Source organism: Heptranchias perlo, chromosome 4, assembly GCF_035084215.1.
Source record: "Heptranchias perlo isolate sHepPer1 chromosome 4, sHepPer1.hap1, whole genome shotgun sequence".
NCBI classification, from domain to species: Eukaryota; Metazoa; Chordata; class Chondrichthyes; order Hexanchiformes; family Hexanchidae; genus Heptranchias; species Heptranchias perlo.
In genome coordinates this window covers 4,242,303-4,267,078 of record NC_090328.1, presented here as the reverse complement: position 1 = coordinate 4,267,078, position 24,776 = coordinate 4,242,303, and the positions used below count along the sequence as shown (strand labels likewise).

Genomic DNA, 24,776 nt, shown 5'->3' with positions numbered 1-24,776 from the left:
GCACCATCTCTCAAGCCACGTATTCATCTTAGCTATCCTGTCATTCCTACTCTGACTAACCCGTGGCACTGGTAGCAATCCTGAGATTACTACCTTTGAGGTCCTACTCTTTAGTTTAACTCCTAACTCCCTAAATTCAGCTTGTAGGACCTCATCCTGTTTTTTACCTATATCGTTGGTGCCTATATGCACCACGACAACTGGCTGTTCACCCTCCCCCTCCAGAATGTCCTGCACCGCTCCGAGACATCCTTGACCCTTGCACCAGGGAGGCAACAGACCATCCTGGAGTCTCGGTTGCGTCCATTAATGCTGTTGAATTAGCTACAATGTGGAGATGCTGGTGATGGACTGGGGTTGACAATTGTAAACAATTTTACAACACCAAGTTATAGTCCAGCAATTTTATTTTAAATTCACAAGCTTTCGGAGGCTTCCTCCTTCCTCAGGTAAATGTTCAGGAGCTCCTCAAAGCCTACGCATTTATACATATAGAACAATACATGGTGTTTACAGAATGCCCCTGCAACTGCCCGTTGCCAAGGCAATCACCGTGTTCAGACAGAGAGGTGTCACCTGCAGAACCCCCGAATACACATTCATCAAAAAAACAAACAGGAAAAAAAAACAGAGAGAGGCAGAAACATCCGGAAGGCAGAGAAAGCCAGCAAATGACCCATTATATTAAAAACAGATAACATTTGTTCGCTGGTGGGGTAACGTGTAGCGTGACATGAACCCAAGATCCCGGTTGAGGCCGTCCTCATGGGTGCGGAACTTGGCTATCAATTTCTGCTCGACGATTTTGCGTTGTCGTGTGTCTCGAAGGCCGCCTTGGAGTACACTTACCCGAAGGTCGGTGGATGAATGTCCATGACTGCTGAAGTGTTCCCCGACTGGGAGGGAACCCTCCTGTTTGGCGATTGTTGCGCGGTGTCCGTTCATCCGTTGTCGCAGCGTCTGCATGGTCTCGCCAATGTACCATGCTCTGGGGCATCCTTTCCTGCAACGTATGAGGTAGACAACGTTGGCCGAGTCACAGGAGTATGAACCATGCACCTGGTGGGTGGTGTCCTCTCGTGTGATGGTGGTATCTGTGTCGATGATCTGGCATGTCTTGCAGAGGTTACCGTGGCAGGGTTGTGTGGTGTCGTGGACGCTGTTCTCTTGAAAGCTAGGTAATTTGCTGCGAACGATGGTCTGTTTGAGGTTGGGTGGCTGTTTAAAGGCGAGTAGTGGAGGTATGGGGATGGCCATAGCGAGGTGTTTGTCCTCATTGATGACATGTTGAAGGCTGCGGAGAACATGGCGTAGTTTCTCCGCTCCGGGGAAGTACTGGACGACAAAGGGTACTCTGTTGGTTGCGTCCCGTGTTAGTCTCCTGAGGAGGTCTATGCGATTTTTTGCTGTGGCCCGTCGGAACTGTCGATCGATGAGTCGAGCGTCATATCCCGTTCTTACAAGGGCGTCTTTCAGCGTCTGTAGGTGTCCATCGCGTTCCTCCTCGTCTGAGCAGACCCTGTGTATTCGCAGGGCCTGTCCATAGGGGATGGCCTCTTTGACGTGGTTAGGGTGGAAGCTGGAAAAGTGGAGCATCGTGAGGTTGTCCGTGGGCTTGCGGTAGAGTGAGGTGCTGAGGTGCCCGTCTTTGATGGAGATTCGTGTGTCCAAGAAAGAAACTGATTCTGAGGAGTAGTCCATGGTGAGCTTGATGGTGGGATGGAACTTGTTGATGTTATCGTGTAGTCTCTTTAGTGATTCCTTGCCGTGGGTCCATAGAAAGAAAATGTCATCGATGTATCTGGTGTATAGTGTTGGTTGGAGGTCTTGTGCAGTGAAGAAGTCCTGCTCGAACTTGTGCATGAAAATGTTGGCGTATTGGGGTGCGAATTTGGTCCCCATGGCTGTTCCGTGTGTTTGGGTAAAGAACTGGTTATCGAAGGTGAAGACATTGTGATCCAGGATGAAGCGGATGAGTTGTAGGATGGCGTCTGGAGATTGGCTGTTGTTGGTGTTGAGTATTGATGCTGTCGCAGCGATGCCGTCATCGTGGGGGATACTGGTGTATAGTGCCGAGACGTCCATCGTGGTGAGAAGTGTTCCTGGTTCAACTGGTCCGTGGGTACTGAGTTTTTGTAGGAAGTCTGTAGTGTCGCGACAGAAGCTGGGGGTTCCCTGTACGATGGGTTTCAGGATGCCCTCGATGTATCCAGAGAGGTTCTCACACAAGGTTCCGTTGCCTGATACGATGGGACGTCCGGGTGTGTTGGCTTTGTGTATCTTTGGGAGGCAGTAGAAGTCTCCCACGCGGGGATTACGTGGGATGAGAGTGCGTAGGATGCTTTGAAGGTCTGGATCGAAGGTCTTGATCAGTTTGTTGAGCTGGTGGGTGTGTTCTTTGGTCGGATCTGCGGGTAACCGTCTGTAGTGTTCCTGGTTGTCCAGTTGTCGGTATGCTTCTTTGCAATAGTCTGTTCTGTTCTGTATGACTATGGCTCCTCCTTTGTCCGCTGGTTTGATGACGATGTTGCGGTTGGTCTTGAGAGCGTTGATGGCGTTGCATTGTGCTCGGGTGACATTCTGGACTGTCTTCTGAGTGCGGCTGATGAATCTGGCATTGACGCATTTCCTGACAGCTTGAGCATACATGTCCAGCTGAGGGCAGCGACCCTCCGGAGGAGTCCAGTTTGACTCTTTCCTCTTCGGTTGCTGTACCGCGGATCCCTCTGTCTGCTGTTCCGGATCGTCGATTGTCTCATTGGGTTCGCTGCTGAAATCTTGGGGTTTGTGGTAGAATTCCCGGAGCCTCATTCTCCTGATGAATTCCTCTGTGTCCGCCGCGAGACTAGTGGGGTCCATTTTGGTAGTGGGGCAGAAATTGAGCCCTCGGCTGAGAACTTCGATTTCGTCTGGTTGAAGGGTGTGGTCGGATAAATTGACGATAGACTTCCCTGTGGTAGCAACCGTGGTACCGGGGGAAGCTTGGTCGTTGCTGGTGGTGATGCCGAGTTTCTCAAGCTTCCTGCTCTTGGTTTTCATGTAGGCAGCGTAGTTCCGTTGCCTCGTCTGTTTGGCGGTATAACGTAGCTGGTCTGCTGTGTCCTGAGTACAGGTTGAGAGTATGGACTCTATCTTGGTTTCGAGGTTATGGCGTCTGCTGTAGAGTTGGTGTATGAGATGGTTGCGGAGTGTGCGAGAGGTACGGCGGCAGAGTCTCTCAGCGTAATCCGAGTTGTATGTGGACTTGAGTGGGTTCGTGATCTGGAGTCCTTTCGGGATCTTGTCTGCTTTCTTGCAGCTCTGTAAAAACTTGATGTCTGTGTCTAAATGCGCGATCTTCTTGGATATCCTTTCCACTGTGAGCCGGCAGTTTGTGGTGTCGATGGTAGTCATGATGTGGAGATGCCGGTGATGGACTGGGGTTGACAATTGTAAACAATTTTACAACACCAAGTTATAGTCCAGCAATTTTATTTTAAATTCACAAGCTTTCGGAGGCTTCCTCCTTCCTCAGGTAAATGTTCAGGAGCTCCTCGAAGCCTACGCATTTATACATATAGAACAATACATGGTGTTTACAGAATGCCCCTGCAACTGCCCGTTGCCAAGGCAATCACCATGTTCAGACAGAGAGGTGTCACCTGCAGAACCCCCGAATACACATTCAACAAAAAAACAAACAGGAAAAAAAAAAGAGGCAGAAACATCCGGAAGGCAGAGAAAGCCAGCAAATGACCCATTATATTAAAAACAGATAACATTTGTTCGCTGGTGGGGTAACGTGTAGCGTGACATGAACCCAAGTTCCGCACCCATGAGGCCGTCCTCATGGGTGCGGAACTTGGCTATCAATTTCTGCTCGACGATTTTGCGTTGTCGTGTGTCTCGAAGGCCGCCTTGGAGTACGCTTACCCGAAGGTCGGGTAAGCGTACTCCAAGCGTACCTGTTTGTTTTTTTGTTGAATGTGTATTCGGGGGTTCTGCAGGTGACACCTCTCTGTCTGAACACGGTGATTGCCTTGGCAACGGGCAGTTGCAGGGGCATTCTGTAAACACCATGTATTGTTCTATATGTATAAATGCGTAGGCTTCGAGGAGCTCCTGAACATTTACCTGAGGAAGGAGGAAGCCTCCGAAAGCTTGTGAATTTAAAATAAAATTGCTGGACTATAACTTGGTGTTGTAAAATTGTTTAGAATTAGCTACAGGTGAAGTTGAATGAGATCTAGGCATGAGGCTACTCAATGCTCAACATGATGTGGAGATGCCGGTGATGGACTGGGGTTGACAATTGTAAACAATTATAGTCCAGCAATTGTAAACAGTTATAGTCCAGCAATTTTATTTTAAAATTGCTGGACTATAACTTGGTGTTGTAAAATTGTTTACAATGCTCAACATGTCCAGCCACTGTATGACAACAATCAACAAAGCCAATAGAATGAACTACATAGCCAAAATAGAATGTCAGTCAGAGATTGATTAAACTGGACAGTGCTCTGGTCAGACCGTATATTGAGTACTGTGTCTGGTTCTGGTTGCTGAGACATTCAAGCACTGGAGGCTGAAGATGTGATACCGAGCCATTTAGCCCAGGGAGGTTTCACATTCAATCCTATCTCCCATCGTGCTTTTACCTCTTCTAATTCTGCTGCTTGGTACCCTTGGGCTGTTAAAGATGCTTTTACTCATAAGATCACAAGATACTTGTGGATCAGGAAGGTCATTCGGCCCATCTTAATTCATCCATCCAAACAGATCCTGCGGTATCGCCCCCAATTGTTTCTTAGATTATTCCAGGGTTTCTGCCACTCCATCTGGAAGTCCATTCCATGTATCGATCACTCTTTGAGCGAAGAACAATCAGTCCTAAATTTGCCTTTGAATTTGATGAGTCGCAATTTCCTCCAGTTAAACATTGGGAAGACCGAAGCCTTGTCTTCAGTCCCCGCCACTTCCCGTACCCTCACAGCCGATTCTAGCCCCCTCCCGGGCCACCGTCTCAGGTTGACGACTGTTTGTGACCCCGAGCTAAGCTTCCGATTTCATATCCTCTCCGTCACAAAGAACGCACACTTCTATTTCCGTAATGTCATCCATCTCCCTTCCCCTTTCCTGTCTCAGCCCATCTGCTGCTGAAACCCTCATCCTTGCCCGTGTCACTTCCAAACTCGACTATTCCAATGCTCTCCTCTCCGGCCTCCCATCCTCCAACCTCCGTAAACTTTAGCTCATCCAAAACTGCACATTTGAGTGCTGTCATCGACATCACAGAAGCCTGTTAATGTGACATTTCAAATCCATTTATAACATTTCCTTGCAGGCACCTGGCCCATTAAATATATATTTTTAAAAATACCTCTCCATATAACATGAAAACACAAACCAAGGATTACAAACACATCAAAATTTATTTACCAGAAATAGGGAAGAAAAAAAGACCACAAGGTTGTCTCATGCATTGTTATATACAATTTAAGAACAGTGTAAACATCTACAATTCAAGTAAATAAGACTGAAAAACGAAGGCACTGCTCAGCTGCTGCTGAACAAAGATGCTGTTTGGAGGCTACGTTTGTATTGTAGTGAAGGCTGCAACCTGGGCCCTGGGACTTGCCGAGCGAGAGCACAGTTCAGAGAGGCTGGAACTGCTGCCGAGCAAAGGTGCGGTTTGGGCACTGGGTTTTGACTGTAACAATAGCAATATGTCTGCAAGCAGGGACTACCTTCCGGAGGCTAGCCTCTAGTTGTAGTGAAGCTGCCCTTTTCCCAGGCAGGAACGGTTACTGGCGAAGGCGCTGTTCAGAGGCTAGGTATACTCCTCGCTGTGAGGTGGGGGTGGGGGGTTGCAGGAACGGACATCAGGCTGAGATACAGGGATCGTTTGTATGGGGTGCGCAAGTCAGTGGAGCAGTTCATTGCCACTGGCTTTGACCATGGGTGAAAAGGAGCCTTGGTCTTCAATCTCAAGGAGCCGATTTGAGACAAAATTAAAACATTTACTCTTTATTTACAAACAGATTTGCTCTAATTAAAACAGAAAGTACACACATACACATGCCAGATACCATATGAACAAATTCCTGAGAAACAGAGAAAGAGGGACGACTGAGGCAGAGTATGAATTGAAAATTCCTGTGCTGCCAACCTGGATTTAAGACCCTACTTACTTGTCCCAAACTAACAAGGAACCCTCGCCGCACCGGAAACTTATCCCTTAGAAAGCTGTTACTCTATATAATATATACATGCCTCATTCTTTCTGCCTCCCCAAGGCCAACACCATCCCCCCACCAACCACTTATCAAACACATACTGATGGAAATTGGCAGCACTACATTCTAGTGAGGTGAATACTTAGGTGAGGGTTTGGTGGGTCTTTTTCCGCCCGCCATTTTCGTATGTTCGAGAAGACCTCACTTTGTAATGGGGGCCAACAATCATAGAAGCAAACAGGTGTCTTGGCAGTGCAAGATTGTGGCAACTATTCTGCAGGTTTTGGAGCCGAGGGATTTTCAGGTAATACAGAAAGGGTGGCTAAAACACATTTCCTCATATGTATAATCTTATCTATATTAAGCATTTACTTACTAGGTCCCCAATTTGTTAACAATTTAGCATGGGTCTTTAAAGTGCACGGTATTTTTGGCAAGTTGCCAGCAAATCTGTATACACGTTCCTTTGTCAATTGCTGCGTGTATGTATGTATGTGTACACACATCTCTCTCCCCGCCCTCCCCCCCCAAAAATCATTGTGCATATGTGCTGTAATTCCCATTTCCTCTCTTGACTTGTATAACTATCAGTTACGTGTGTGTACATCTCTCTCCCTCTTGCCATCCTAGTCAGTTTATGTGTGGGGCATGCATCTCTCTTTCTCTCTCTCTTTCTCTTTTTTTTCTTTCTCTCTCTCTCCCCGTTAATGTATATAATTCTCGGTCTGTGTGCGTCTTTTTTTTTTAAAAGTTACCTACTGGTTAGGTGAGTAGAAATCTTTAGTGTGCTTCACGAAGCAATGCAGCCCATTAAAAAGAATCATTTTATTTTAGTTTTGAACTTGCAACTTTTACATAAAAATAAAACTATAACAAACTATATTACAAAAGAGTCTCATTAAAAGTACAGCACGTATTAATCGGCAGATTCTGCTTGGGCATTTTTGAGGTGCATTCGCCATCAACAGTTTTAGGTGGACTCCAACAGAATTTTTCCTGCAATGCTTTCAATGGCACAAGAAAATGAAAATGTATCTTCGGTTTGTCTTTAAATTACTTGCACGTCTTTTGAAATTCAAAAGTTTTTTTTTGTCCTTTTTTTTCAAATAAACACTCAAAACCCAAAAAAACTTTTTTTTTGTCTTTTTTGATTTCTAACGAATCTCTCGCTCGCCTCCCTGCACTATTTCCTCTTTTTCTCTGTTTCGGCGCAGAACTTTTCGAATGCTTCCTCCATCTCCGGATCCATCTCATCTTCCGAGTCATCCAAATATCTGTTCGGAGAATCACACAGTGGGTATGTTAGATAACTGTACAAAATGCACATTTTCTCTCCCTTTCCCCTCCCTTTCCCCCCCCCTCTCCCCCCAACCACACCCCCCTCTCCCAACTTTCTGACAACCAGGAAGATGGTTTCTGTTGTCTGAGGCCAATCATCGCAGCTCCCAGGACATCGCTGCAGGAATTCCTCACGTCAGCCTCCTTGGCCAAAGCATCTTCAGCTGCTTCATCGGTGCTGTTTCCTCCATCATAATGTCAAGATGGGGCTGCTCACAGACGAGTCTCGTCTTCAGCTTCATTCACAACTCCTTCGATAATGCAATTGTCCGATAATTGGACAATATCCGGCCTTGGGCTGACAGGTAACATTTGCACTACAAGCGTCAGGTAATGACCATCTTCAACAAGAAAAGATTCAACCACGCCCCTTCCATAGCATCACCATTAAAGTCTCCCACCATCAACATCACCAACCCCTCCACCACTGTGGCTGCAGTGTGTACCATCTACAGGAAGCACTGCATCAACTTTCCAAGATTACTGTGACAGTCCCATGCCCAGCTGAGATTAACCAAACTCATAACAGCCAGCAGAGTGGAGACATTCGTCCAATCAGTGTGAGGATACAACCCCAGATTGCAGAATTGGATAACATGGACCACAATCCCCAGGCCTGTTTTTTTTTAAAAACTAACTTTCTGTTTCAATGCCTTTACTCATGTTTTGCCTAATTGTTCACTGCCTCAGTTCGTCCATTTTTGGGTAAAAGGTTGGGGTTTTTTTTGGTCCCACTTTTCCCCTCCCTCTCTTCTTGCAGATCCACCCATGGCTGCTTCCAGGACTCTGCTCAAAATGATCAGTCATGGGGGGCCGACTGGGAACAGCCCCAGGCTGGCCTGCTATTCAATTCCCACCGACCCCAGAGAAATACTGGACCTCTGCCCAGAGCTGCCCATCTCTCTCCTTCCCCACCCAATGGCACCATAAAGAGAGAACTCCCCAAGGGGGAATCTCCAAGCACCAATCCATGGCCCACCCATCTGTGGAAACAACACACTGATGCACCAACAGGCTGCACTACCCACACACACTTGTCTTGTTTCCCACTGTTCCAATAATAACTTACTTCCCCTTTAATTTTCCTTGTTTATTCTCATTTCAAGATTCTCCATTATCTTCTGTTCCATTAAACAAGGTACCTGTTCCTTTATGTTGCTCCTTCTCTCTCATTCTGCCCGGGTTTTCATTCTTTTTGTTCTGCCAAAATGCTCTATTCCAATCTCTGGTGGAATCACTGGCTAAGCCCCAGCAGGAGTATTGTGTCCAATTCTGGGCACCACACTTTAGGAAGGATGTCAAGGGCTTCGAGAGGGTGCAGAGGAGATTTACTAGAATCGTACCAGGGATGGCGGACTTCGGTTATGTGGAGAGACTGGAGAAGCTGGGGTTGTTAAGGGGAGGTTTAATAGAGGCGTTCAAAATTATGACAGGTTTTGATAGAGTGATTAAGGAGAAACTGTTTCCAGTGGCAGACAGGTCGATAACCAGAGGACACAGATTTAAGATGATTGTGGAGGTGAGGAGTCATTTTTTTATGCAGCAAGTTATGATGATCTGGAATGGAAAGGGTGGTGGAAGCAGATTCAATTGTAACTTTCAAAAAGGAATTGGATAAGGAGAAATTTGCAGAACAGGGGAGTGGGACTAATTGGATAGCTCTTTCAAAGAGCTGGCACAGGCACGATGGGCCAAATAGCCTCCTTCAGTACTGTATCATTCTATGATTCCATGCCTCTTTCACTTGCTTCTCCCTGCCCCAGGCACTGGTTCACTCTTTCAATCCCCTGGTCTCCAGGTCCCTCCAGCTCCATTCCAGCAGAACAGGAGCAGTGAGACTGACGCTATGGGAACTGCAGCTTATCCATTCTCAGTGTCACAGAGACAGTTCTATAATGGACGTAACTATGATTGTAACGAAAGTTAACTATCTGCTGCATCAACTAACCTCACCGTTAAATAAAAACTTGAGCACAGGTGGTGACCATTCAGCCCATAGTGCCAGTGCTAGTTCTTTATCAGAGTCTACTCCAGCCCATTTCGCTGTCCTACCCCGTACCATCTAATATTTTTCTTCAAGTATTCATCCAATTCCCTATCTCCATAAATAACACCGAACAAAGGCTTGAACCCTGATCCTTTGAGCTACCGAGTGAGCTATTTGCTATCCTGTCACCAGAAACTACCTGGAGATTCACAATATGAATCGGAGCATCACGGCTTAGATGCTTTTATAATAATGCGTAATCCTGAACACACAGTCACAATCAGGAGGGGAGTCTGGATGAAAAAGGCCGTTCAGCCCATTTGCTCTCGTTATTCCAGAAGACCAACCCTCCCAGTCCTCCTAATACAGCAACCAGCCATTCCTCAAGAGTCCAGTCGCCTGGCCTCAGACACTGTTCCTGGGAACCTGTTCCAGCTGTTGATCATCCTCTGCACAAAGAAGTACTTTGGCGTCTCTCCTCAACTTACAATCCTGAATACTCTGTCCTTGATACAGTTAAATACCGTAAAAGCGTGTTAGTCAAACCACCCGATCTATTCATTTCAAAAAGTTGAGTAACTCCACTTATTTCACAAACGTAACTCCCACCAAAAATAAGTTTTTTTTTTCACAATTTACTCCAAATTCTGAACCGAGCTCTGGGCAGGAATAGCAAAGAGATTAGGTGAGGGGAGAAAAAAAGAATCAAACTTACGCATCTCCATCTTCATCAGAATAACCTTGAAACAGCTCCTCTCGATCAATCATCTCCTGGTACTTTTCCAGGTAATCTGAAACCCAAGGAGAGAACATAACTGTAAAACTGTTTCAAGGGGGCACGTCACACCCACTCCTGCTGGAATCTTAAAACTGTGTGCACCCTCTACCGTGTGTTCAATAGTTTTGTAATAATCACGGTAAGGATATTTCAACAGGCCAGGAGTCAGTGAAAAGTGCAAAAGGATGCTTACCGTAAAGGTACAGTTATCACTAAAATTTTGGGATACAGTATATGAGTAATTTGGGGCATGTTTGGGAGGAACAGGTGACTTTGGGCCTATGGTTCCCAAAGCTCTCCGCCACTGGGGGTTTTCCTCGCCTCATGTCTGGGTCTGCTGTAGACTGATTGCCATGATTGGTCAACAACTCCATTATTGTTGTATCATGCAACTACCAGGATGGTAGAAGGTGAACTAGACGGACCTTGGTCTTTTTTAGTTGAGCAATTCCTATGCTCCGCACATGCGTGCAACAGCAGCAAGCTTTATAGCGTGTACACTTCACATTTTAGCACCTACACTTTCAAAAAGCACCACACAAAAATTCACATCTTTTTAGCATCACTAAATTAATTGGTCGAATATGATGCTAAAATATCGAAGGTTTACCTATTTATTTAAAGCTCTACTTTGACAGGATCAAGGGATATTGGCCAATTTCTCTCAAGCTTGAACGTCGTGTGGCGTATTTCACCATCCCCCCAAACCCCAACAACCTTCTCCAGAAACACTGAGGCCTTTGCAATTGAAAGAGCAGATTGGCAGGGCTGGGCTGAAGGTCAGAATTTCTCCAGCAAAACTCCTAGGAACAGGAGCTGGCCGTTCAAACCATCAAGCCTGTTCCATTTGTTAACCACGGTGGCTCCATCTTCTTAAACCTAGTTCCCTGCTTTTTCCCCAAATTTCTTAATACCCTTACTTCCCAAGAAACTATCTAGCTCCCTTTTAAACAGCTCAATTGACTTTATGTTCCACATCTTCACAATCCTCTCGTGCAAACACGTTTTCCTAGACAGGCGCTTAACTATCACCATTATCTCCCCTTGTTCCAGATTCCCCTACTAGAGGGAAGAGTGAATCTTAATCTATCCACCAATTCCTTTCATTATTTTAAACTTCTCCTACAATTTTTCTGGGCCAATCAAAGAACCTTCGAACAGTCCTGCAGGAACCAGTAAAAAGTCAAATATTAAAAAAAGAAAATGCTGGAAAACACTCAGGTCAGGCGGCAGCTGTGGAGAGAAAAACAGAGTTAACGTTTCAGGTCGATGACCTTTCATCAGAACTCTGTTTTTCTCTCCACCGAGACTGACTGACCTGCTGAGCGTTTGCAGCATTTTCTGTTTTTATTTCAGATTTCCAGCACCTGCAGTATTTTGCTTATGTTTTAAAATTCAGCAATAGTTGTCTGGTGCCCTGTAGGATTGTCTGGTCTGGCCCAGGAGTGAAGAACACCCGAGCTCAAGCCCTATTCCTTTTGTGTCATTTGAAGAGGAGGGAATAGGAATGTAGGGACAGGAGGAGGCCATTCAGCCCCTCGAGCCAGTTTCGCCATTCAATTAGATAATGGCTGCCCTGTATCTTAACTCCATCTACCCACCTTGGTTCCATAACATTTAATACCTCTGTCTAACAAAAATTTATCAATCTCAGTTTTAAACTTTTCAATCGACCCCCCAGCCTCACCAGCTTTATTTTGGTTGGGCGGGGGGGGGCGGGGAAAAAAAAAGAGGAAGAGTTCCAGATTTCCACGACACTGAGTGGAAAAAGTGCTTCCCGATTTCAGTCCTGAATGACCTAGCTCTAATTTTAAGGTTATAGAATCATAGAATGGTTACACCATGGAAGGAGGCCATTCAGCCCGTCGAGTCAGCAAGAGCAATCCAGCTAGTCCCACTCCCCTCTCCTATCCCCGCAAATTTTTTCCCTTCAAGTACTTATCCAACTCCCTTTTTTAAGCCATGATTGAATCTGCCTCCACCACCCCCTCGGGCAGTGCATTCCAGATCCTAACCACTCGCTGTGTAAAAAAGTTTTTCCTCATGTCACCTTTGGTTCTTTTGCCAATCACCTTAAATCTGTGTCCTCTGGTTCTTGACCCTTCCGCCAATGGGAAAAGTTTCTCTCTATCTACTCTGTCTTCTATCAAATCTCCTCTCAACCTTCTCTGCTCGAAGGAGAACAACCCCAGCTTCTCCAGTCTATCCATGTAACTAAAGTCCCTCATCCCTGGAATCATTCTAGTAAATCTTTTCCGCACCCTCTCTAAGGCCTTCACATCTTTCCAAAAGTGCGGTGTCCAGAACTGCACACAGTTGTGGCCGAATCAGTGTTTTATAAAGGTTCCTAATAACTTCCTTGCTTTCGTACTCTATGCTTCTATTTACAAAGTCCAGGATCCTGTATGCTTTTTTAACTGCTTTCTCAACCTGTCCTACCACCTTCAAAGACTTGTGCACATATACCCCCAGGTGTCTCTGTTCCTGCACCCCTTTTAGAATTGTATCCTCTAGTTTATATTGCCTCTCCTCGTTCTTCCTACCAAAATGTATCAATTTGCATTTTTCTGCATTAAATTTCATCTGCCACCTGTCAGACCATTCCACCAGCCTGTCTATGTCCTCTTGAAGTCTATCACTATCCTCCTCACTGTTCACTACACTTCCAAGTATTGTGTCATCTGCAAATTTTGAAATTGTGCCCTGTACACCCAAGTCCAAGTCATTAATATATATCAAGAAAAGTAGCACTGACCCTTGGGGAACACCACTGTACACCTCCCTCCAGTCCGAAAAACAACCGTTTACCACTACTCTGTTTCCTGTCATTTAGCCAATTTTGTTATGCCCCCTTGTTCTGAATTCTACCACCACAGGAAATAGTTTCTCTCTATCTACCTTATCAATTCCTTTAATCATCTTAAACACCTCAATAAGATCATCCCTCGATCTTCTATACTCAAGGGAATACAAGCCTAGTCTATGCAACCTGTCTTCATAACTTAACCCTTTTAGCCCACGTATTGTTCTGGTGAATCTGTGCTGCACCCCCTCCAAGGCCAATATATCCTTCCCGAGGTGCGGTGCCCAGAACTGAACCCAGTCTCCAGATGGGGTCTAACCAGAGCTTTATATAACCGCAACATCACTTCCACCCCTTTGTATTCCAGCCCTCTTGAGATAAAGGCCAACATTCCATTAGCCTTTTAAATTATTTTTTGTACCTGTCCACTAGCTTTGAGATTTCTGTACTTGGACCCCTAAATCTCTCTGCTCATCCACGGTTCGTAGCATCTCATCATTTAGAAAATACTCCGATTTATCTCTCCTAGGTCCAAAATGGACGACCTCACGCTTCACCACATTGAACTCCATCTGCCACAGTTTTGCCCACTGATTAATCTCTCAATGTCCCTCTGCAACTTTCTGCTCCCACCCACATTATTCACCGTGTCACCCAATATCGCGTCGCCAGCAAACTTGGATATACGGCCCTCTATTCCTTCATCTAAGTATTTTATAAATATAGTGAAAAGCTGAGGCCCCGGTACAGATTTCTGGGAGACACCACTAGTCACATCCTGCCAATTTGAGACATACCCATTATCCCTACTCTGTCTCCTACCTTCTAACCAATTCCCCACCAATGTCAATAGGTTGCCTCCAATTCCACGTGCTCTGAGTTTTGTTAATAGTCTCTTATGTGGAACTTTATCGAATGCGTTCTGCAAGTCCATATAAATAACATCCATAGACACTCCCTTATCTAACACGTTAATTACGTCTTCAAAAAATTCAACTAGGTTTGTTAGACATGACTTACCTGTTACAAATCCACGCTGGCTCTCTCTGATCAGCTCATATTTGTCCAAGTGCTCAGTCACTAGAATGGGTCACTAAGTGAAAAATAACAGACTCACTTTGACACTAATGGACTAACCTGGGTCTGCTGGAGTGAGAGGGATACCCTCTGCTGAATAAAATACTGGCTCATTCTGAAAATTAAAACATAGTAAATGTTACACATTGCTCCTGCAACATAGACGATTCACACTATTCAGCATTAGTTCCTTTAGCAAGTTTACTTAGTAGATTTTCGCAGGTCAATAAGACCACAAAACTAAACCAAGCACTGGGGTTCATTTCTAGAGGGATAGAATTGAAAAGCAGAAGTTATGTTATACTTGTAACACAACTACTGTGAACAGTTCTGGTCTCCATATTATAAAAAGGATGTAGAGGCACTGGAGAAGGTGCAAAAAAGATTTACAAGGATGATACCAGAACTGAGAGGTTCTGCTGATCAGGAAAGGCTGAACAGGTTGGGGCTCATTTCTCTAGAAAAGAGAAGACTGAGGGGTGACCTGATAGAGGTCTTTAAAATTATGAAAGTGTTCGATAGGGGAGACATAGAGAAAATGATGATTCCACTTGTGGGGGAGACCAAAACTAGGGGCTATAAATATAAGATAGTCACTAGTAAATCCAATAGGGAATTCAGGAGAAACTTCTTTACCCAGAGAGTGGTGAGAATGTGGAACTCCCTACCACAAGGAGTGGTTGAGGCGAATAGCATAGATGCATTTAAGGGGAAGCTAGATAAGCACATAAGGGAAAAAGGAATAGAAGGATAGGGTTAGATGAACAGGGGTGAGGGAAGGCTCGTGTGGAGCATAAACACCGGCACAGACCAGTTGGGCCAAATGGTTTGTTTTTGTGCTGTAAATTCAATGTAATTTTTAATAGTCATTTTTGTTCTGGTTCTTGTGCTCAACCTACAGCTTGGGAGCAAATACTTGACAGAGATTGTACTGGGTTATCAATACATGCCATTGCTCACGTGTATTTTTGAGACCCCTCAATCAGTAAATGATAGCTACTTCAACTTCTGCATATAATGGGGCAGAAAGCTACATAGAACTACATAGTATGTACAGCACAGACACAGGCCATTCGGCCCAACAGGTCCATGCCGGTTTATGCTCCACACGAGCCTCCTCCCTCCTTCATCTAACCCAATCAGCATATCCTTCTAAATCTAGGTGACTACATTGTCTAAGAAGGCACTTTTATATTAGAGGGGTGCAGCCAACAGGAGAGACACACTCAATAGTAACCCCACCCCCCCCCACTGACCCTGGAGCATTAAGGGGTGAGGAATTGGACTTGTGCAGTGGACTGAGTCGAGACTGCCCTGAGCTCACGCCATCAAGAACCATCAGTGAGAGGAGACTTGTATCCCATCTGTGAAAGGGTGATGTTTTTACCCATTCAACTACCCTACCTTACTATCACTTGGTTTACAAAAATGGTCCTGCAACTCTTATTATTTTTGAAGTTTGCAGGGTATGAAATCCTTCCTCCTCGATTACCCTCAGCAGGCACCACTTGTGGCCAAGACATTTTGACGGACCGCTTGTGGTGCACAGCTCTTGGTGCGCCCCCTGTTGGTACCCTATTGCACCCCACAATATTCTGGCGTTTCTGCGCAACCAAAATAATTTCCGATGGCCCTCTCCCAAAGTTTCCTAATTCCACGAGCGGACGCACCGAGCCCAGTGAGGACATAACTTTCTTGTTCCAAGGAGCACTTTCCAAAAAAAAAATTAAATATCTGTGCAAAATGTAGCGTAACAAACGTAGTGTAAATGGGAAGCTAAGTGTAAGAGCATTTTCAATATGACGAACGGATGCCCATTAGCAAATTTGGGGAATGATTATTGAGCAGTCACAGAATATCTAATCAACCTCAACAAGGATAACTGTGTACTGAAATGCCTCTTAAGGGTCTTTGACAACAAGTCAAAGTAAGAGAGTTGACTCTCTAAATACTCAAGTGCTGCCAGACACTTCAGTATAGTACTGAGGGAGCACTACATTGTCAGTACGGCCATCTTTCAAATGAGAAATTAAACCAAGGCCCTCTCAAGTGGGCGAAAAGATTCCATCGCACTATTCGAAGAGGATTGGGCGAGTTCTCCCGGTGTCGTGGCCAATTTTCCTCCCTCGACCCACCATCGCCAAAACAGGTTAACTGGTCATTCTGCTCACTGCTGTTTGTGAGGGCTCACGCAAAGTAATTCATCGGCTGTGAAGCACATTGAGATGTCTTGACAATGTGAAAGGTGATCTATAAACACAAGTTCTTTCTTTTATTTCCTTTGCTGCAAGGAGCAATACTGGATTAAGTCAGTGAGATATTCAATGAATATTAATCTGCTCATTCACTTAATTGTGAAATAAACCCAATTTGTAGATTTACATTTGACCTCAACTCAATAAAGAGTGAATCAGTCCACCTTTAGGAGACCATCGTGCCTAGTTGATATAATAAGGGGTTTTTAACTGTTGGAGCCCCAAGCGGAGCTATTCTACACTTTTTGGACACGAAGGGAATCAAGGGATATGGGGACAGGGCAGGAAAGTGGAGTTGAGGTCGAAGATCAGTCATGATCTTATTGAATGGCGGAAGTAAAAAGGTCGCACAACCCTCTCAGTTCATGAAATGTGTTGTCCGGAATCTATGATGGAGTGAAACCTATACAGTTTATAGAAGGGATGGGTCTAGTGAGCTGAACAACCACTCCTGCCTCATTCCATAGCATGTTATGCCAAGTTGGACATTTAAGATACAGTCTACAATGGGCACGAATGCTCAGGCTCCCTTAGTTATGGGTCAGGCAGTTAGAAAGGCTTGTAAAGCAACACATTTTTGAAACAGATCCACTTCAAGTCTCCACACAGCTGGATGGCAACTATCAGCCCCTTCATGAGGGGAAGTACACTGATTTCCATCAAATCAGGTAACTAAATAACAGCAAAGTGGTGAATAGGTAGTGTAGTGGTTGTGTTACTGGACTAGTAATTCAGAGGCCTGGACTAATAAACCAGAGAAGGCGAGTTCAAATTCAACCATGGCAATTTGGGAATTTGAATTCAGTTTTAAACATCTGGAAATAAAAAGCTGGTATCAGTAAAAGTGACTGTGAAGCTGTCGGATTGTCGTAAAAACCCAACTGGTTCACTGATATCCTTTGTCGAAGGAAATCTGCCGTCCTTACCCGGTCTGGGCCTATATGTGACTCCAGTCCCACACCAACGTGGTGGAGTCTTAACTGCCGCCTGAAGTTGCCCAGCAAGACACTCTGTCGTCAGCGCAACTAGGGATGGGCAGTAAATGCCGGACTTGCCAGTGACGCCCACATTCCAGGAACAAATTTTTAAAAATATAATAAAATAAACCAGCTGTAACATTGAACATGGGCTCGGTTGGAGCATTTGGGGAGGTGGGAAGAAGCTATTCAGCCCATCAAGCCAATTACCTTCACAGACCATGTACAACATGCCCCATCTCAGGCTTAAGCAATCCACTCAGTCTCCTGAAGGCAGCACAGACCCCAGGCAGCCCTCCAGGGAGACTCTCCCGACCTCCAATGGCAACTGACCAAACTCCAGAATCCCAGTCTGACTCCGCAGCTTTGTGGCCAATTGTATTCCACTGGCGACTCATCCACGGTCCCAGCAGCACAGGAACCATCGTGTTCCATGGATCATCTGCCCTTATCCTTACAGCTTTCAATTCCATGAACAGGGGACAAAGGGACAGAGGCTTGCCACCAAAGCAAAAGCTGAAAGTGGTCTGATTGGATGCTGGACCCACGCAACAGTTGTGGATGCTTTAATGTACCGTGTCAGCTGTGGCTCAGTGGGTGGCACTCTCGCCTCAGTCAGAAGATTGTCGCCCCACTCCAGCAACTTAAGCAAAAAATCCGGGCTGTCGCTTCAGTGCAGTACTGAGGCAGTGATGCACTGTCATCCGTCTTTCGGATGAGACGTTAAACCGAGGCCCCGTCTGCCCTCTCAGGTGGGTGTAAAAAGACCCCACGGCACTAGTCGAAACAAGCAGGGGCGTTCTCCCCGGTGTCCTGGCCAATATTTATCCAACAACCAACATCACTAAATCGGATGATCTGGTCATTTATCTCATTGCTGCTTGTGGGAGCTTGCTGTGTGCAAATTGGCTGCCGCGTTTCTTACATTATAACAGTACTTTAAAGCGCTTTGGGACGTTCTGAGGTCGTAAACAGCGCTGTATAAATAAGCCTTTCCTTTTCTTTCTCACTTTGGACCTCCGGAATAACAGCTGGCTTCTTTGAGGAGCTGAGAGACACTCCTGAGGCTTTCACTATAGACAACAAGCAGCACACACACACACAACCATACCCACCATATAATAGTTGGGATCATTTTCAGGCGTAGCTTCGTTATACGTTGCCGCTGTGTGAACGCGACCCCAGTTACTCGACCGTAGCTCGACCAGCTTCAGCAACATCTGCTTGACATCCCTGAGAACAGTTCATATCAGAAAGCAATCAGTGGCCAACGCTCCTGTAATGGGCTTCACTGGTTCCAGGCTGCCACCTCCTGGAGACAGAAGGCCTCTTAGAAACATAGAAACATAGGAAATAGGAGCAAGAGTAGGCCATTCGGCCCTTCGGGCCTGCTCCACCATTCAAAATGATCATGGCTGATCGTCTAACTCAGTACCCTGTTCCCGCTTTTTCCCCATATCCCTTGATCCCTTCAGCATTAAGTAATATATCTATCTCCTTCCTGAATACATCTAATGACTTGGCCTTCACTGCCTTCTGTGGTAGAGAATTCCACAGGTTCACCTCCCTCTGAGTGAAGAAATTTCTCCTCATCTCGGTTCTAAATGGCAAACCCCGTATCCTGAGACTGTGACCCCTGGTTCTGGACTCCCCAACCATCAGGAACATCCTCCCTGCATCTAGTCTGTCTAGTCCTGTTAGAATTTTATGTGTTTCGATGAGATCACCTCTCATTCTTCTAAACTCCAGTGAATATAGGCCTAGCCGACCCAATCTCTCCTCACACGTCAGTCCTGCCATCCCAGGAATCAGTCTGGTAAACCTTCGTTGCACTCCCTCCATGGCGAGGACATCCTTCCTCAGAAAAGGAGACCAAAACTGCACACAATACTCCAGATGTGGTCTCACCAAAGCCCTGTATAACTGCAGTAAGACATTCCCGCTCCTGTACTCAAATCCTCTTGCAATGAAGGCCAACATGCCATTCGCCTTCCTAACTGCTTGCTGCACCTGAATGCTCGCTTTCAGCGACTGGTGTACAAGGACTCCCAAGTCTCATTGCGCCTCCCCTTTTCCCAATCTATCACCATTCAGATAATAATCTGCCTTTCTGTTTTTACAACCAAAGTGGATAACCTCACATTTATCCACGTTATACTGCATCTGCCATGTTCTTGCCCACTCACCCAACTTGTCTAAATCACATTGGAGCCTCTTTGCATCCTCCTCACAGCTCACATTCCATCCCAGCTTTGTGTCGTCTGCAAACTTGGAAATGTTACATTTAGTTCCCTCATTGATATATATTGTGAATAGCTGGGGCCCAAGCACTGATCCCTGCGGTACCCAACTGGTCACTGCCTGCCACCCGGAAAAAGACCCGTTTATTCCTACTCATGTTTCCTGTCTGTCAACCAATTCTCAATCCATGCCAGTATATTCCCCACAATCCCATGTGTTTTAATTTTGCACACTAACCTCTTGTGTGGGACCTTATCAAAAGCCTTCTGAAAATCCAAATACACCACATCCATGGTTCTCCCCTATCTATTCTACTAGTTACATCCTCAAAAAACTCCAGTAGATTTGTTAAGCATGATTTCCCTTTCATAAACCCATGCTGACTTTGTCCAATCCCGTTAATGCCTTCCAAGTGTTCTGTTATATCTTTTATAATACTCTAGCATTTTCCCCACTACTGATGTTAGGCTAACTGGTCTGTAATTCCTTGTTTTTTTCTCTCCCTCCTTTTTTAAATAGTGGGGTTACATTTGCCACCCTCCAATCTGTAGGAACTGTTCCAGAGTCTATAGAATTTTGGAAGATGACCACCAATGCATCCACTATTTCCAGGGCCACTTCCTTTCGCACTATGGGATATAGATTATCAGGCCCTGGGGATTTGTCAGCCTTTAGCCCCATTAATTTCCCGAGCACTATTTTTTTTTTACTGATACTGGTTTCCTTCAGTTCCTCCCTCTCACTAGACCCTTGGTTCCCTAACATTTCCGGGAGGTTATTTCTGTCCTCCTTTGTGAAGACAGAACCAATGCATGTGTTTAATTGTTCTGCCATTTCTTTGTTCCCCATTATAATTTCCCCCATTTCTGACCGTAAGGGACCTACATTTGTCTTCACTAATCTTTTTCTCTTGACATATTTATAGAAGCTTTTACAGTCAGTTTTTATGTTCCCTGCTAGTTTACTCTCATACTCTGAACTCGCTGGCTGGTTTGCGCATTAATAACGGTGTGCGTCGTTAACTCGCCGTCACTTAGATCTGCTAAGAAGTGACTGCATTTGTTTCCACTTCTATTTAAATCTAAAATGTTTATATATATATATATATTATATACACACACACACACACACACACACACACACACACGTTTGTAAAATGGGAGATGAATCACTGAGACACTGTGAAATTAGTGAGTTTCATTTACTCCAAATGCCTTAAACATAGCTTTTCAAACTCAGGGCCCCCAATCTGCAATGGGGTTCGGGAGATTCCCCATGGTCATCTGACTTCTCTCTACCGACTTACGAGCCTGTTCTTTCTCTTGCTGTATCCTAATATACATTTTTTGCAATTATAGGGTTGCTGACACTTTTGGAATTCAGGACTGGGGATTCCTAGGGTGTGGGCGATTGGACCAAATCTTCCTGGAGAAATAACGGCGAGTTAACGACGCACACCATTATTAATGCGCAAATCGGCCAGCGAGTTCAGGGGATGAAGAGATACGGTGTGAGTTGTGAATCTCCAAAGCTTGCTGGTCGATTTACGACACTCCACAGTTTGCCTCACACAAACGGCATCTCACCCTCACCCTCCCCGTCATTTTTAAGAACTTGCTGGATTTGCACATTAATTGTCCATTAAACTCTCCACAGAAAGTTAGGGCTCATAATTAACAGCACTGTGATAATAGTTAATGCAATGCCAATCAATCTCTCCGGCCCAGAAATAGAACAATTTAAACAACTGAGCCTCATGTAATGAATTAAGATTTTTAAAATTTCAAATTTTAATTTTATTTTTCTGACTTTTCCTCTCTGCCTCTTTTTTCTCTCTCTCTCTTAAACCAATCTTTCTTTCCTTCTCTTTCTGTACCTGATTGGATTCTAATTCACCCTATTTCCTTCTCCGTCGTTCCTCTGTTTCTTTCTCAATCCTTAAATCTCACTGGTTAAGGAGATAGACCGTTGGTCCTGTCGGTTCATTAGGGTCCCAGATGCCCTGTTACCAGCAAGTTATGGCGCAAATTATATTCGAGCTGAAGGGAGCAGGAAATAGTCTAACTAACTGCACACGCCGCGAGATGCCCCAGCAAGACTTAGCCCAATATTTTCACTGGGTCCCTGAGAGTGTGTTATTAGGGGTAAGTGGGGGGGAGGGGGGGGGTTTCCCCACAGAAAGGATTGAAAATCACTAACAGGCAAATCTGCAGCAGTGATGTCCTGCCAGTGCCCTTCGTCACTAACAGAGGTAATAGATTCATCTTTAATTGAGCTTCTCTTTGCATTAATGTAAAATGAACTCTGGAGTAATTTTAAATATATAAGCTATGTACATGCCAATATTTCATAACCACTGCCCCACATCCTATAGCCATAAAATAACCACTGCCCCACACCGTATAACCATAAAATAACCACTGCCCCAGATGCTACAACCAAAAATAACCACTGCACCAATCCCTATAACCATGAAATAACCACTGCACCAATCCCTATAACCATGAAATAACCACTGCACCACTCCCTATAACCATGAAATAACCACTGCACCAATCCCTATAACCATGAAATAACCACTGCCCCACATTCTACAACCATAAAATAACCACTGGTCCACATCCTATCACCATAAAAAGACAACAGTCATCTGCAAACTTGCAAACACAACTCTCGATTTCTTCATCCAAGTCATTGATATATATGGTGAAAAGCTGAGGCCCCAGTACCAATCCCTGGGGAACACCACTTGTCACATCCGCCAATCACAGTACATTCCCTTTATTCCCCCTCTGTCTCCTGCCCCACCGCCAATTACCAACCCCATGTCGCAAGGTTACCTCCAATTCCGTGCGCATTGATTTTTGCTAATAATTTGCCAATAAATGCCGGCCTCGACAGCGACACCCACGTCCCATGAATGAATAATAAAACCGAAAATGCGAACTGGGGCCTTCATCATCCCTGGGAGGAGGAGGAAGAATCGGCCGCGTGTGGGGATGTCGGGGGTGAGGCCAGGATTGGACTCGGCCGTGATGCCCCCCACCGTTGATCAGCCTGCTCACACTCACCATCAAGGCTCACACGTGAATAATGGCCATTTAGGTGAGAGAGCGACCAGCAGCCAAGGAGCTGTGGCTCCAGTAAGAAGGCAAAGCTTTTGGGTGGGGGGGGGGGGGGGGGGTGGAAAAGAGAGGAGAAATTCAATGAAAAAATAAAGAGAACATCCAAATTTTTATACATAAAAAATACTCGGATAAGGACATACAGCTTTATCATTTTACAACCTTGGGAACGTTCCCACCCCCTCTTAGAAAAAGGCATAAAGGTTACAATATATCTAAAATAAAATTTAAAAACTAGCTGCCAATGTAGCTTATTGCCGAGTGTGAGAACTGACTAGGGACCAGGAAGGGTCTCAGGTTCAATTCCCTCTCTACGCTGAGTTAACTGATCTCAGGCAGAGAAAAGATGCAACTTTACAATTGGCCCCCGGGTTAGGCAAGGACAAAACCCACAGAGGTCCCAGTCCTGAGCACCATCCAGCGACATCCCCTGCTGGAAAGTGAGTGCGTGGGGACGTAGGACTGGGGCGGTGATCGTCACCCACTGCCAATTGCTCACGATCAATATTCACGCACGAAGGTTGGCCACTTGGGAGAGTTACAGGAAGGCTGCAGGCATCAGTGGATCCATGCCCCAACATAAGCCAGTACTTTTGGAAGAGGGGAATAAAGAGTTGGTGGGGTGGGGGGAAAGAGAGAGAGAAGGGAAGGGGGAGAAGATAAGAGATAAAAAGCCTCATCAAGTGTGATCAGTCTTCCTGATTGGAGAGTTACCTTCTGCTAAACTGTGAAACAGACCGTTTCTGCACTCGGGTTGGGGCCATAAATATAAGATAGTCACTAATAAATCCAATAGGGAATTCAGGAGAAACTTCTTTACTTAGAGTGTGGTTAAAATGTGGAACTCGTTACCACAAGGGATAGTTGAGGCGAATAGCATAGATACATTTAAGGGGAAGCTAGATAAAGACATGAGGGAGAAAGGAATAGAAGGGTATCCTGATAGGGTGAGATGAAGTAAGGTGGGAGGAGGCTTGTGTGGAGCATAAACACCAGCATGGACCTGTTGGGCCGAATGGCCTGTTGCTGTGCTGTAAATTCTATGTAATTGAGCAACTTCCCCTCCCCTGCAGTTCAGTAGAGCATCAACATGTCAGTATGGTGGGAAAGAGTGGCTATAACTGTGCAACCTGCCACTGCAGTGGGGGATGAGGGAGTGGCCTGCAGCATTCACTAATCTAGCTCAACTCTTGCACTATCGCTACTCGGGCAGGAATTCTTAAAACAATCTCAACTGCAATAGCCTGTCAATAATTTTTTGGTAGATTATGTCAAGGTCCAGCAGTCTGCTAGGACAACCCTCTAGATTACAGACCTACTACAGTCTCCATCCCATGAACACTCACCTGCTACAATCAGAATCCAGAACAACATTCTCAATTCGCTGAATTATGTCTTTCATGTCTGACTTCCCTTGTGTCTTCCAGGCATCTTCTAATATTGATCCTGTCAGCTAAGAATAAAGGAGGAAGAGTTAGAGAGCGTGGGCGAGAGAGCGCAAGAATGAGGCCCCTGAGCATAAATTGTTGTGTTCAATGACCGCATTGTTGGTAGGACACAAGCTTGTTACTGCAAGTTCACTTGCACATCCACACAATTCCAGACACAGACACGGAGTATCCTCAATTCTCAATACACAGCACATGGGAGAAGGATAACGTACATGAGACAGGGAGGAAGCCCGTAAGACAAAGAGGGGAAACTAATAGCAACTGAGACCATACCTTCAGTAATTTTACAGCACAGGTGAGGTTATCATCCATGGGTTGAGAAAACAGGGCACTCAGTAATTCACAAAGTCCTGTCTGCAAAATCTCGGCTCGTGTCACTGCTCCATTTGGACCTTTGATCTGCCAATCCACAGCAAGAGAAAATTAAATGGAAATCCTTCAAGTAATAAATTAATTTGCTCTGCCACAGTCAAATATGCTCCTAATATAGTCTCAGCGTGACCCAACCCAAATTAATCTATCGTCTCAC

At 45.2% G+C, this 24,776-nt stretch overlaps 1 protein-coding gene across 1 annotated transcript in view; it reads right to left on the bottom strand.

The window, feature by feature from the left end:
• Positions 1 to 5,392: 5,392 nt before the first annotated feature.
• paip1 (poly(A) binding protein interacting protein 1) overlaps positions 5,393 to 24,776 on the bottom strand; it is a 47,898-nt gene continuing 28,514 nt past the window's right edge. The window contains exons 6-11 of the mRNA XM_067982385.1: positions 24,521 to 24,646; positions 24,143 to 24,249; positions 18,546 to 18,663; positions 14,259 to 14,313; positions 10,256 to 10,331; positions 5,393 to 7,489 (exon numbers count right to left, since the gene is read on the bottom strand). Of these exons, the coding sequence (XP_067838486.1) occupies positions 7,399 to 7,489; positions 10,256 to 10,331; positions 14,259 to 14,313; positions 18,546 to 18,663; positions 24,143 to 24,249; positions 24,521 to 24,646 (573 nt within the window). The 3' untranslated portion in view covers positions 5,393 to 7,398. The remainder of the gene's footprint in view (positions 7,490 to 10,255; positions 10,332 to 14,258; positions 14,314 to 18,545; positions 18,664 to 24,142; positions 24,250 to 24,520; positions 24,647 to 24,776) is intronic.